The sequence below is a fragment of the Salminus brasiliensis genome, chromosome 22 (assembly GCF_030463535.1).
Source record: "Salminus brasiliensis chromosome 22, fSalBra1.hap2, whole genome shotgun sequence".
Taxonomy (NCBI): Eukaryota; Metazoa; Chordata; class Actinopteri; order Characiformes; family Bryconidae; genus Salminus; species Salminus brasiliensis.
Genome location: NC_132899.1, coordinates 26,487,056 through 26,501,940, shown reverse-complemented (window position 1 = coordinate 26,501,940; position 14,885 = coordinate 26,487,056). Strand labels below are relative to the sequence as shown.

At 38.5% G+C, this 14,885-nt stretch overlaps 1 protein-coding gene across 1 annotated transcript in view; it reads left to right on the top strand.

Annotated features, from left to right (window-relative positions):
* The window catches only part of LOC140543797 (cGMP-dependent protein kinase 1-like), a 112,771-nt gene that overhangs the window by 19,503 nt on the left and 78,383 nt on the right, over positions 1–14,885 (top strand). The window contains exon 3 of the mRNA XM_072667044.1: positions 7,724–7,837. Coding sequence (XP_072523145.1) covers positions 7,724–7,837 — 114 coding nt within the window. The remainder of the gene's footprint in view (positions 1–7,723; positions 7,838–14,885) is intronic.

The following is a 14,885-nucleotide window of genomic DNA, read 5'->3' as shown; positions in this document are numbered from 1 at the left end:
AAAACAAATCAGAATTTAGAATGTTACATTATATAACTTATTTACTAAAAATATAGTATTTTTACTTCTGTTTCAATTAGCAGCACATCTTAAATTATGTAAATGATGTGGCTTTATTATTTATACAAATCAGGGTCAAAATTTGTTTGAAGAAGAGGGTATCCATCTGATGTGAGTCCAATTGTCTGCCTCTGCATTCTGAAAACTGAAAGTAAGGACAACTGCTACTTATGTTGCAGGAATCAGAGCATTCTCGTACCTCTCTAAATGTGACTCCTCAGTTTTCATTATCTTTCATGTCTGCAGCTGCAGAGTGGGGAACAAGGATTGTGGAAACCTTCCATACGACTACAGTATGAATTAGTTTTTTTTGACAACCAAAACATGTTTAATGTCTAAGATTTGCTTCTTTAGTTTAGACTGTGTGCGGATAGTGGGAAATGGATACAGAAGCGACAATGTAGAATTTTAAACAGCAAAACATCTGACTACACTTGGGCTAAGCGGTAAACTCTTTTTTTTAAATGGAACGTTAGTATGAGGTTCTTAGAGGGAGGAATAGTGGGGATATTAAATTGCATGATTGACAGTCCTGAACAGGAGCGAACAGCAGCGTGGGTGGATTCGTTCCAGAGGCTAAGCCAGCTTGAGGCCTCAGATGACACCTGGGACTGGAGTGTGTCGGCTGGCCACAAGTTTGGAATGAATGTTATGGCAGCCAGAAGCTCAGTGAAGTGTGTAAAACCTGTCGGTTGGTGTCAGCTCTCCCTCCAGCGTGGAGACCGCAAATGCAGGTCAGCACTCACACTCGTAGCCAAGCAGCCACAGACCAGGTGGAGCTCTGACACAGGAGCGTGTTTGTGTCTCCTGACCGACTTTATGGGCCCTGTGGGGGGATGTTCCACGGTTCTTTACCTCTAACACATTAATGGAGCTTGTGTTTGTATTTTGTTTTTTGAACATTTTGCAGTTGTCATAAGAATACATGGCAGGATATTTCAAATATTGTTCCTTAAAGGAGTACTGCAGTGTTTTCCAAACAAGTCTCTATACTTCAGTTTTTTTCTTTCACTCAAAACTCAATTAAAGTCACAGGATAATTTCCGAATTCCACCAGTAAATGTTTATGCAAAAGATTCATTCATGTAAAACACTTTTATAAATTATTCATCAAATTTATTAGAGATGCACCCATCCGACTTTTTCTGTTCCAATACCAACACATACATTTTGCATTTTGGCCAATACCGATCCAATACCACTGTTGAATTAATAAACCATATACCTCACCATGTTTTCAACTGTACAGTTCAGCTCTCATCTCTCTCTCTCTATTGCTGAAAAACAGCAGAAACAGCAAAGCTGTGGCTTTTATAAATCAATTTGGGATTTAAATCTAGAATTTACTGATATTTAATGAAAAAACAAACATGTAATCTGTTGATTTTGGACTTATTTGGGTCTCAAAACAGTGTTTGTCCGTGTCTGCCTGCTTGTGTGCCTGTGTGTGTAAGAGAACCCCCGATCACCCCTCCTCTCTGTTCTTGAGTAAACAGAGCAGGCTGCTGAAGGCGATGTGTGTGGATTTAGGATGTTTTTTTTTAGCTGGATTACTTACTGATAATAAGATATAAAAAAATATCTTCATATTGCCCATATTGCCCTATTCCATGGCTATCTGTAATACTAGTGCTTAAATGCACCGTTAAACCAAAATAAAGCAACAACTGGCAGAAATAGGCTTCGACCGAAGAATTAATTATTTCTGTGAAAGAATTGTTCTGACCTACAAGGATGCAGTGCCTTTAATGTTTGAAAGTTGAATAGCGTCTTTCTAAGAACTGATTTGAAAACATTGGTGTATTCATTCAAATTGTTTTCTTGGTTATCGACTGTATGTTCCTGTATGTTTCCATTTTAAATTACACATACCTTCTGTTGGCTTGGGTTCCACCTCTGCCTCTGCCTCATGTTTTATTATTTTAAAAAATGTACTATGCTCGTAGACCACTTTAGGGCAATTTGAAATTAGAATGTGTTAGTGTCCAGTGTGTCAGTACCGAATATGACTTGTTAGTTACATTTTCCTGCCTTTCATCTTTCTGTCCAAAGCAGACAGCTTTTTAAGCCAGTTTGACAAAGCAAAGCCTTCGCTGAATAACCTTCTTTTCTGTGTGACATTAAATTCTGTATTTCAGGCTTGCAGCAAGAATAGGTTTTGAAAAGGACTGCTCCAATGGCAGTGATGCTTTTTCTACTGATTATTCTTTTAATCATAGGACATGGCCTAGATCCACAGCCGTGACAGCGTTCCACCACATATGCTGGTTCACATCCTGCCCTCTCCCCTTAAAGTGCTGTTGCCTTACTGCTGCACGGATAAAAGCATCAGGGGTGTTTATGTGGAATTGTGTGCATCCGTGCATGTGTGTGTAAGAAGTGAAGCTCATATAGCCTAGTCCCATCCTCACACTCAGGGGAGTTGAAATGGAGTTCACACAGCGAGTGTGAGAGATCTCTCCACCTCTCAACCTGCACTGCTGTTCTCTGAACTCTGTGCGGGTGTGTTTAAAGCCAAAGAAACTGTGGGGCATCAGTACAGGGGGCCACAGGATGGGCAAGGTGAATACACAAATACGGTCATACAATCATTGATGGTTGATCAGCCATGCCCCCAGTCCACCGGTTCACTGTGTTCCTGTCTTTACCTTACTAACTGTTTTAATAGGACATTTAAGAGTATATCTTCACTGTCATGCAAACATTTTCAACTTTACTGGACAAGGAAGAAACATTTTTAATGGAAGTTAATTCAGCTTAAAGATCTCATATTATTCCGTCTTAATATTTAGTCTAGTAATAATAGTTTTAGAAAACACTACCACTAAAAACTTACTAACATAGTTCCATATTCTCATTGGAAGTAAGTAAGTCATGGAAGTAAATTGGTCATGTTGCTGCCTACTTAGGTTAAAAGCCTTGCTTAAAGGGCCCAACAGTGGCAGCTTAGTAGACACAGGTATTGGACCCACAACACAGTCCTGGTATTCTAACCTCTCTTACCAGTAGGTTACTGGCCACTCACTGTTGCAGTGTACAAAAACCTGAATTTACCTTAATTCAGCTGTTTCTTTGAGTGCTTTATCATGCCATTAACTACACTTCAAAGACAAGCTCTCATTGGTTGTGGTTAGGGTTAGGGAGCACGGCCATTGTGAAGAGCTCAGCAGTAATTACAGCAGTGCACGGCACTGTACGGATGAAGTATTTGTTGTAGTAATATATTCTTCTTAATCATCAAACATGGTAGTTTTTCCAATTACCCTTGTGCCTGTAAAAATGTATAAATTATGTAAAAAGAAAATGGCTGTAATTTCTGAACGCTTGATGCAATATTTTTGTACTACCACTGGAATTAAAGCTAAAAGTCAACTTCAGTCACATCTTGATTGCCTGTCTTGATTAAAGGGGAGTACAAAATTACAAACATTATGTTACTGTCCAGTTTCTTAAGGACCTGGCTGTAGTATCTGTTATTCACTGTAACCTTTGCTTACCTTATTACTACTGCACACTGCAAAGGTTTTGCTTATTTCCACTCGTGCCCCATAGGACACTGTTACGTTAGGACCAAGTTAAGGATTGTGTTTATTTTGTAGCAGGGCTCTATCAAACACAGGAGTTCTTTAAGAACTTTTAAGCTCCTAATTTTTAACTCTTAACTTTTTTAAAGCTTATGCGATTTACTTTCTGGACCTCAAGTTTGCTACCTCTGCATCACAGAAACATCTGTATGTAAAATGGAAGCTATTATTCTGAAAGTATGCAGGCCAACTGAGTGGGAGTGGTTATTTGAGTGGGTTGGAACATTTTCTCAATGTGATGCAACATCAAGCAGCAAGTCCTAACAGTTTATAGAATCACATGTTTTCTGTGAAGGGAAACACAAAACAGCACAAAAGTCAAAGACAAAAGTCCTCACATTTCATAATTTCTCAGATAGTAGCTACAGTGATACGTAATTTATATGTGATTTTAAAAAGGAAAACAGCACAGATTTCTTCTCTATAACCTTTAAATGAATTAAATGAAATGTTAAATTACACCGTGGTTATGTTATCAGTATCAACTAAGACTTAAAGAGTTAAATAGGAAACATTAAAAGAGGTGCATTTTACTTAGTGGTGCCTATTCTTATAAAAATAGAGCCTTGTACATTCTGGAAATGCACCTACACTGTGGGACTGTACTGACATTGTCTGTCATTGACTGACACTGCAATGTTTGTCAGAGCTATCATTGGCCATTTTCCCTGGGTATGAGCTGAATAAAAACAAATTTGCTTATTACTTTGTTTACACTTTACATTATATGATTTTCAATCATGTTCAAAAGTGCACAATTAAATGCTTGTCTATCGCTGTATATGTCTTTTGTTTAAATACACACATATTAGGCAGCCTTGTAGCAGATAGTGGACTGGAACAGGCTGATAATAATATCTGCATGATAAAAACCTGCCTCTTTTGTGCTCAGTCCTACGCCTCCTATCATCCCGTCAGCCTTCTGAGATAAAGCTGTCAGACGATGACTGAAATCTAATAAATGTGTTAGGCACAGTGGATGACAGAAAATGGTGGGGGTGAGCAGTTTGATTGATCACTTCATGCTGTGCTCTAATACCCCTGCGTTTATATACAGGTGTTTAGTTTGCAGTTTGGAAGAGAAGCGTTCCGCTTGGTTGTTTTGAGGTCCACTGCTTAGATTTAAAAGGAGTGGGCCAGCAATTCTGGACTGCCAAACAAAACCACCTGTGTCCTATAAGACAGCCGTACTATAAGATCTGTAAGGTACACCTAGACCTGTCACAATAATTGTTTATGGGATAATAGAGTTGCCATCAAGATGATTTAAGCCCTCTTGCTAATTAGGTTTATAAGCTTAATTTCTAATAAACCAATCAAACAAAAACACCTTCATCACAAGCTTCTTAAGTACTTTTGCTGCTATGGCCTCCTGCAAATGTAATGTATAGCTGGACAGCGTTCCTAAGGAATCTTAGCACATTCCTCATGGCCAATGTTCACTGATATTTTTCAATAGGGTTCAAAGATTTTCTAAGTCAAGCGATTGTGATGGCCACTGGAATGCTTGGGGTCATTGTCCTGTTAAGGCAAAATCTCAAACATGCTTTTGGGTCAGTAGAGATATATCTTCAGTGTTCAGGCAAAGTTCAGGCATGCAGACCCTTAGCGTCTAGTATGCATCTTACTGTGCCTCCTGCCAGCAAAGGTCTTTCGCAGTCACTCCAAGATTTTTGACCACCTGCCTTCTCAGGAATCTGGTGGCAGTCAGTGATAGCGTCCTCTGTTTGCCATGTTAAGTCAATGCGGGGGGACGAGCCTGCTAGTCCAAGTAGTGTAGCCAGTGCTTTAACTTTGAACTTGTGAACTATACTTCCATCTCCAGGAATCTCTAGGAACATTCTGAGTCATTCTGAAGCCCTTGATTTGCAAATGTGTGCTCTTATGTGGGATTCTGTTCAGAGGTTGAATAATTCTGAGACTATAGTTGTCATTAAAAGTGGCATTTTTAGAAAACACTTGTTATATTCGTTGTATTGGGCTATTTAAATTGTTCTTTTTTGATTGGTATTTTGCAAAATGCTGAAGATTCTTTGTTTTCAGCTCAAAAATGGAATGGATGGGATGGTTATGTTTAAAATGAGATTTAGCTTGCTTTAAAATCTCATGTTTGGGTTGGGAAAAAGTTAAAAAAAAACCCAGTGAAGTAGAGAGCATGTTTAATTTGGTCAGTATTGCATTTCAACATTCACTCAACAGTGTTAAGAGTAGTGAGGGCCAGTGGTGCTGGAGAGTCTGCTCTAGCAGAGAGGCTTCGAGTGGGCTAGCGGATACTGGGTCAGGCTTATTGCAGCCTGTTTAAATTAGCTCTGCTGATAGCATCATGCCAGCAAAATGGGTATGCTTTTGGCATTCTCTTATATGTGACCTCTTAATGGGTCAGCAGAATTAACAGGGAAAGTGTGGCTGTGGTGTGTGCTATATCTACCGACTGCATTTCAGTCAGGCAGTAACCTGTCGGATGATTTTTGAGAACCTCCACAGCCATTAGAAACCTAGCTGGCTTAAATGTCACTGGTCTGTTTTTTCTTATTGGACCAACAATACGTAGTGTTGTCAGATTAATAATCTAAAATGGCTCAGTGACAATAGTGCAAACATTATTTGCAAGTCAACCAGCTAAAAGTAACCACATTTTCCTTTTTCTTTTTTCTATTCCATCCCTAGTCAATGTGTGGAAATTAAACATTATTTAATGTTTTTTGGGGGATTTTCATATTTAGACATAGTTTTTGCTTATACTATAGTAGTTTATCCTGCTTATTCATGTTAAATCTATTATGTTGTTTAGCAGGGTCTGCTTTTTGAAATATTCACAACACAAGGTATTTACAAAAAACTTTGTCAGTTTAACTAGTTTAAGAACAAATAATTTAAATAAATAACTGGTTTTAATATACTCACACTGATTTTATTCTATTCAATGAATTATTTTCACTGAACAGAATATTCACTTAAAGCAGCATCATGTGAGAATTGGTATTTTGTGGTCCTGGGCTCCCTTTACATTTGGAGTATAATTTATAGTAATAAACTGGAGTGAATACAAAAATGGCACTTTTGTGCCCCCCAAATCAAAGTACACTTGTGTTTGACAAATCGAGAGATGTAGGCCTCTGTAGTTATTTACAGAATTTTATTCAGAAATGACTTACAGGATTTTACACAAGTACACAAATAGTATAGTTGCTGGCATACAAAATGATTGACTGATTGATTGAATTATGAACTGTTCTAAGGAAAATATGCTACATAATTGTGCCTTAAAGTGTTTATTTCAGGTGAATAAAACCAGTTTAATTGCTTGTTACCACAAATAGTTTTAGGTTACCATTTTTACAGTGTACACGTATCAGTATTGTGTGTTTATACATCGAGAGATAAAAAGAGAAATTTGAGTTTTAAGCATGGGGAAAAAGATCCTGTTTTAGTCTAAAGGATACAGAAAAATTGCAAAATGATCTTGTGCCTGTTCAGTGGGTTGACAGACACAAACATCAATTGGTTCTTTACAGCCAAGGGTGTTTTTCTTACCCAAAATTGGAGCACAACATTGGTCCTTAGATTATAAAGATATAGCTAGATCAGTGGACTCTCTGTATCAGTGCTCCTGAAGAACTTTCTTCCCATAGACTTTGGATACAACTGTAATCTACCCACCTGATTCACATTAGTATTAATTACTGCCTTCAGTGATACTTAATGTGCTGAATGGGGTATGTGAGATTTTGGTTGAAGTTGAAACTACAGGATGGAAGTCCACTGGAGCAGGACCACTGAGCTACATTGTAATGTCTTTAGCCTGAAAGAAACTCATCAGATAAAATCATGCTCTAATTGACTGATCTTCCGAAATCCCATCTTTTTCACCAATGCCCCCCTTCAAGTCCCAGATCCTGCACTGGTGTCAGCTAGACTAATGAGAAGAGACTTTTATTGGAATGCATTAGCCCAGCATGGCCTGATCCAGAGAAAACCGCTGGCAGCCAGCAGGCTTCCATTTCCAGCCTGTCATGCTTGCTTTCATGGCCGGTGCGTCAGCAGGCGAACTGAAGAATGTGCTCTGTGATTGCTTTCAGATGGCAAGGTGGAGGTGACCAAGGAGGGCATGAAGCTGTGCACCATGGGACCGGGCAAGGTGTTCGGAGAACTTGCCATTCTGTACAACTGCACCAGAACAGCTACTGTTCAGAGTAAGTGACTGTGGCATGTTCAGTTATCTAACAGCTGTAGAGACGTAGCAGCCTGGAGTGAATGTATCCATCTAGCCACTTTTTACAGATTAGCCCTTAAAATACAGCTCGGAAAAGGTAAGCATTCACCTTCAAAAGAAACCATGTACTACACACACATATGTGCCCACATACACACACACACACACACTGGAAACCCCCTACAACTTCAAGAATACAGTTGGCTCTGTCAAGATTAAGTAACCATGGAAACGCACACATATTCTTTTGCTATTCTTTTGCTAATGTAGCTAGGGCAGCTACTCTCAAGAGGAACTAGTAACCGTGGAAACACACACACACTCAGACGCATGCACAGACCCTGGCACTTCTTTGCACAACTCTGCTAGACACATAATGAGATCTAAATCGAGGTGATCTCAATTCCTTAGTATGCAGCTATTACTTGGAGATGATTTGCGAAAAGTGCTTGTTTACCAAAAACAAGAATGAAAAAAGGTTTAAATGTATTATGAGACAAATGTATTATGATAAATAATTCAACTGTCTTTTCCTCCTATTGCTGTCCATGCTTCATCCTCATTATTATATATCTCCCTATGAACGTGACACTAATTTGAGTTTACAGAGAGCTTCAATTTTCCAGCAATGTTTAAGTGAATTACTCTAATTCACATCACAAAACATCTCAGATTCATCTGCTCATTACACCACACATTAACAGACAACACCGTTGCTCAGAGCAAGTTGTTGGATTCTTGTTACAGTCCTCTGCGTTTGTGTGCTCATCTCAAAACAGCCATTTCTGATGTGCATGCGGTATTAATTAATGTATGTGAACGCTAGTGCATTAATGCTAGCAGCCTCAGTGTGCTCACCGCTGGTAGGTGGAAAGTGATTCTGCATCTTTCTGTTGTATTTTGGGTAATGTTCGGAAGAATTTTAGTTTTATGAGTACTGAAAATACCCACAATATGGTAAAGGGGTATTTATTTCATTGAAGTGTTGCAGAATCTTAAAGAAACAAATTACACACATTCAAAGCAGCTGACCGAAAGCCATATTCCTGAAATGTCTTGTTCCTGAGATGGATCTTTTTTACTTTTACTGTCATTCTTGAAAAGTACTGGGACTGTTGTGGCAGTTGCTGAAAAATATGTATTTGAAAGCTCTTATTTGTGAGAATTAAGCCAATATGGGCAGTAGAAATGTAGAGCTCTTTTGAAGCAAAGTTTGTTTTAAAACATAAAATGTCAAAAACTAATGCTAACCTCAGAAACAACTAAATCTGTACTATTTGCACTAATCCTGTACTAAAGTATTATTTGAACTAAAAACTTAATTTAACTTAATTTAATGTAAATAATGTATAATGTAAAATAAAATCCTTTTTAGGGAACAAGTCATTGGTTAACAACTTGCAGCAATGGCAGAAAATTCTGCTCTGAAAATTGATGCGAACAATTTACAATTTCAAACCCTTTGTCTGTATAAAAGTGTTGAAACAGACTGTGTTACTCTTTATCACAATATTTTAATCAATCATTAAATCAAAATAAATAATAAAAGTAAATGATAATAACTATAAATTATAAACTTTTAATTATAATGATACAAATGTGAGAATAAGAAGAAAGAAGACAACACAATATGGTGCACACGACTGCACTGAGAATACAAGGTATTACCTATTAGGAAAATATGGTAATTTCTCAAGTGAGTGGAGAAAACTAAGGAGAGGTCTGGTTTAGGAAAAGGTCTGGCTGACCCAAACCTATTACAGTGTCAGCAGCTTGTGTGATAGGCAGCTCACATGACAACATCTTGTAGCACAGCTTAACATGGGACCAAGTCCGAGTTTCAACTTTTTAAAGAGAAGACTTGGAGCTGCAAGTTTGACAGGTGGGGTGGCAGTACGAAAGTCATTGCTACATTGTTAAACAAGAAAAGCAGGCTTGCCCGGACCATGCAACACTATCAGTGGACTACTGATAACATTGTGGGTGTTCTAAAACTTTTGACCGGTAGTGTGTTTGTATCAGCTCACTCTTGTGGGATACTGCAATGTAATTGAATACATATTACATCATATTGTCACACTGCCCACCTGTACAGTGTGTCCACAGGTCTGACATTTTTTTAACACATTGTGAGAAATGCAAGCTCAAAGCCAATGCAGCCATTAGTGTGACATCAGGAAGAATATTTTGGCAGCAGCAGCAGCAGCAGCTGAGGACAATTGTTTTTCTCATTCAGCTCTCCGCTGTTAAGGCAAATGCAAATTCATTCTCTCTCACTGTGTCTCCATTTATCTGTCTTTCTCTCCCTCCCTCCCTCCTTCCTTCTCTCCCTCCCTCCTTCCTTCCCTCCCTCCTTTTCCCTTTCTGTTTCCTCTCTCTTTCTCTGTCTCACTCCTTTCTTTCTGTCTATCTGCTCTCTTTCTCACTGTTTATCTATATCTCTCTCTCTGTAGGAGATATGATGAAACAAAAAGTATCTCCTGTGTGCACCCATTTTTTTTTATCTGTTTACTATTTTTCAATTTCAAAAAGCCTTGTCAAATGTGCATGCTGTTTATAAAATCACCCATACCTTTAACTTGAGTGGAGAGAGAGTGGGAGAAAGACAACCAGGCGAGAGAAATGTTGGAGAGCGCTTGTGATGACATTGTTTTGCAATAGTGTAACATTTTCCAGGTGATCTCCAGGCGTACCATTTTCTATAGCGAGCGAGGCTTTTTTAAAAACGCACACAAACAAGACACTCTAGCGCCCTTTAGATGAGTGTACGATGAATCATCTGCGAAAGCGAAGTGCCCTTATCATCCGAGAGGCGCTATGATAACTTATATGAGAGGTAAATAGAGCCTAAACTGTACACTTCTTATGAAAGCATTACAGCAACACTATGTAGCGTTATTGCCTTAAAATAATAGCTTCAGAATCATTGTGATGCTCCACTGACCTATAATATGGAGAAGAGTGTTGTTATCGTTGCTGCACACTGCAATATGTAACTCTGGTGAAGCAGGCAGGGTAACGCTCATGAGAAGTGCAAAATGTTGCGTAACCCGTATTTGTGTCCTAAAAAAAAAAAAAAAGAAAGAAAAAAAGTCTGCTTGCTTCTTTGACCTTCAGGGATCATTCCGCATCTTTTAGCTTGTCCAGAAAATTGTGTCTTTTAGTGATGGTTTAAAGCACAAAATACGCTTCAAACTGTGGGGGGAGGCCAAATACAAGAAATGCCAAAGTGTTGCTTTATTGCTGGTACTCTCGTTGCCCAAGCTGAATTCAGACTGAACTTTAATGCTGTGTTTCATCAGTTTGCATTCTTGGTTTTAAAGCAACAGTATTTTGCATTTTACCTTATAAATTTTGAATGGGGAAAATTGCGTCTATATATGCTCTGACGCTTTTCATATTTGTGTAAAATTGTGTAAAATTACTCTGTTGCATCAGTCTACATGCTTCTTTCACTTTCTGTGCTGCTTCTGTACCTCTTAGATTGTACAATGCACATTCTTGCATAATTCAGCTTTAAGTGTTCTCACACATTACCAGCATGTCCTTACTGGAAAACGTTTAATGACTGTACAACATTTACAAACCTCCAGGAACAATAAAACAGCAGCTTGATGACTCTTGTTCAAGTACATTCATACCAACATGTGGGGTGGGATCTTTGGAGCTGATATTGACAAAAGCTTTTTTAAACCAACACACTACATGCTGGGCAGTGAGAAAAAGAAGAGTACACATTCAGAGAAAGGTTAATCAGCAAAGGAGAGATATACCAACATAAAAGTACTGTTTTAGGGATAAACTGATTCAGGAATTGTGGATCAATGCTGATAGTTTTCATGTACATCTGACAGCACTAATGTGATGGAACGATTTCAGTAAAAGCAGTAAAAAAAGGGGAATGAGCAGCCAGGCCTTGGGATGAGACAGGAAGAGCTGCCCAGCCTGTAGTATGTGTAGGATGATGATTTAATAACATCTGGACCTTTCGATTTACGTGGGGATCAAATAGCCTGTGGACGCAGGGTATTTGAAGCATGCCTGAGTGCACCATGAATGGGACATAATAGGTCAGGAACATGTATGCTAGAGCATCCTAGGTCTTGAGGAAATCAGGATATTTTTTGAAAAATGCAACCAAAGCAGATTCACATCTAAGTGGAGCTAGATGAAAATTACGTCACCTGAAAGTACCTTTTTGATTGGATATGAGCGGAACTAAATCTGCCACAATGGACAACAAACAATATGCGTAAGAGTAGCTGTTGTTCAGATAAGGAAGCTATATAAACCACATGCAGAATCAGACTTATTCAGACTGCATTGGGAAACGCTGGCTGTTTTGCATTATGTATTAGTGCCTTAGTCTTTAAACTTCTTTGAAAACTTTATGTTTCATTGGAGCTGGAGGGATTTGCATCAAGAGCTTTTATTGAGTGATTGAGTGGTATAGACTAAAAACATCCCACACATGCCTGTGCCAATACATACATTTTTAAATGTTATACATTAGGTAGAAATGCACCTAAACATTTAGCTTTTTAGAGTTAAATATGAAATATTTCAGGTCCTTCTGATATGATTGCATAAAAAGTACTTTTCTTTTACTCAGATTATATGTACATAATGGTTTGTTTTAATGCAATGCCAATGTTCCTTTGATTTGATACAAAATAAATCTCAATTGCCTTATCATATCGCCAGGTTCTTGCCAACACACAACCCTATTAAACATAGCCTAAAAAAGACATTGAATTAACACTATTTTTATAGTTGTTTTATATATCATATGACGCCATTATTGCCCAGTTTGTGGAAAATAGTTTAATATAAAATTTCCCAATATCCTTTCCTCATGCAGTTCTTCCTAATTAGAATAGACTCTCTTGTACATACAGGCTAGATAAGCCCACTCAAAGCCACTGCGTGTCCCACCTGTTTCTCCGTTCCCTTTGATTTTTACCACGCTGCTCATTAGAGGCATTAGCAGCTGAAGAGAGAGAGAGAGAGAGAGAGAGAGAGAGAGAGAAAGAGAGAGAGAGATGTATTGCCAGCTGCTGCCGCTCGTTTGGCGTGAGTGCCGTGAGTGGCTTGTTGCCATAGAGACCTGTGCATTTTGAAATTCTCAGGGGAAACACCAACCCACCACTCCCCCCAACACACACACACCACCCTCCACTTTGGGTCATGCCCCTCCATTGTGTAAAGCTATCCTATTAAATATTACTTAATTACGACCTGTTTAAAGCGGTGCCTGTCACTCAAGTTAGAATGCAAGGGAATCTCTCTGATGCAACGCAATTGAAGAGCGAATCAATAATTTTTCCGAAAAAGGGAGAGTGCCTTCAACCACAGCCTTGTTATAATTACTGAAGCCTGGTAGGATTGTTTGAGTTGTGCTTGTCTGGTGTCTCTGAATTGTGTTTTTTGTAAATTTGTATGTTTATATTCCTCCGGACACAAATATGCACTGTAATAGTTGTGGCTGTAATAGTGAATAGTGGTTCTGAAATTATTCATGTCTTCCTCTCAAAGCCAGTGGCATTCCTAATACCTGATAAATACCTGCCAGACTCTGGGAAGCTTTGGCTGCTGTTTTGGCAGTGTAGTCCACCATTAGGGCTATTCTGTGAGCTTAACGGCAACAGTAGTCTCCTTTTTTTCCACAGAGCTTTTGTCCCAGACACGATGCCTTTTAGACGACCCCAAAATTAGACTCTTTCCTGCTGTGCTGGAACACGCCTTGACTTTTTTAAATTTATCTTCTGCTAGCTACATGTTTTTTCTAATCAGATGTTTTCTTTTAATAAGACATCCTGTTTTTTAGTATTTTATTTTACTGTGAGTCAGAAGTTTCCAGTAACCAGAAGCTCCCTTAATAAAAGCTATCCCACAGGCCTCTTGAGTAATATGCTTTAATTGCGCTGTTTTCTTAGTGTGTCACAGCTAAAACATTTCCTTAAATCTTATGGACAGAAAAGTAATCCCTAAAATGTAATGGACAGATCAGTTAGATGGATGGATCAACCCAATGATAGTGTTTCCATTTGATGGATCAGCTCACCATCTAAAGCCTAAGGGTGGCTAACAAGGCAAATAATCACAATATGTATTGTTTTTTATAGTTAATGATTTAGACAAAATTAAACAGAGGGAAAACAATCGAAAAATTAAAAACTAAACAAAAATAAAGACTCACATCACACAAATCAGCTACTTGTTACTTGCACTTTATTTAGTTACTATACACTGGTTGTTTTTGTTTACAGCTTTTGTTTACATCTTTTTATTATACATGCAGTTGTTCAGTGTTATACTGAACAAGACCTGTAATACACTTATGTTTGGGAAAACGATAGTATTACTACAAGTACACTCCTAAACGTATAGGTGCTATAAGATCTGCTATCATGTCACCAACCACTACTGACAACTTTACATTTCACAGTTTTAGACTGTGCAACTACACTGTGTGCAGAATTATTAGGCAAATGAGTATTTTGATCACATCATCCTTTTTATACATGTTGTCCTACTCCAAGCTCTATAGGCTTGAAAGCCAACTACCAATCAAGTAAATCAGGTGATGTGCATCTCTGTAATGAAAAGGGGTGTGGTCTAATGACATCAACACCCTATATAAGGTGTGCTTAATTATTAGGCAACTTCCTTTCCTTTGGCAAAATGGGTCAGAAGAGAGAACTGACGGACTCTGAAAAGTCAAAAATTGTGAGATGTCTTGCAGAGGGATGCAGCAGTCTTGAAATTGCCAAACTTTTGAAGCGTGATCACCGAACAATCAAGCGTTTCATGGCAAATAGCCAACAGGGTCGCAAGAAACGTGTTGGGAAAAAAAAGGCGCAAAATAACTTCCCATGAATTGAGGAAAATAAAGCGTGAAGCTGCCTAGATGGCATTTGCCACCAGTTTTGCCATATTTCAGAGCTGCAATGTTACTGGAGTATCAAAAAGCACAAGGTGTGCGAGACTCAGGGACATGGCCAAGGTAAGGAAGGCTGAAAAACCCT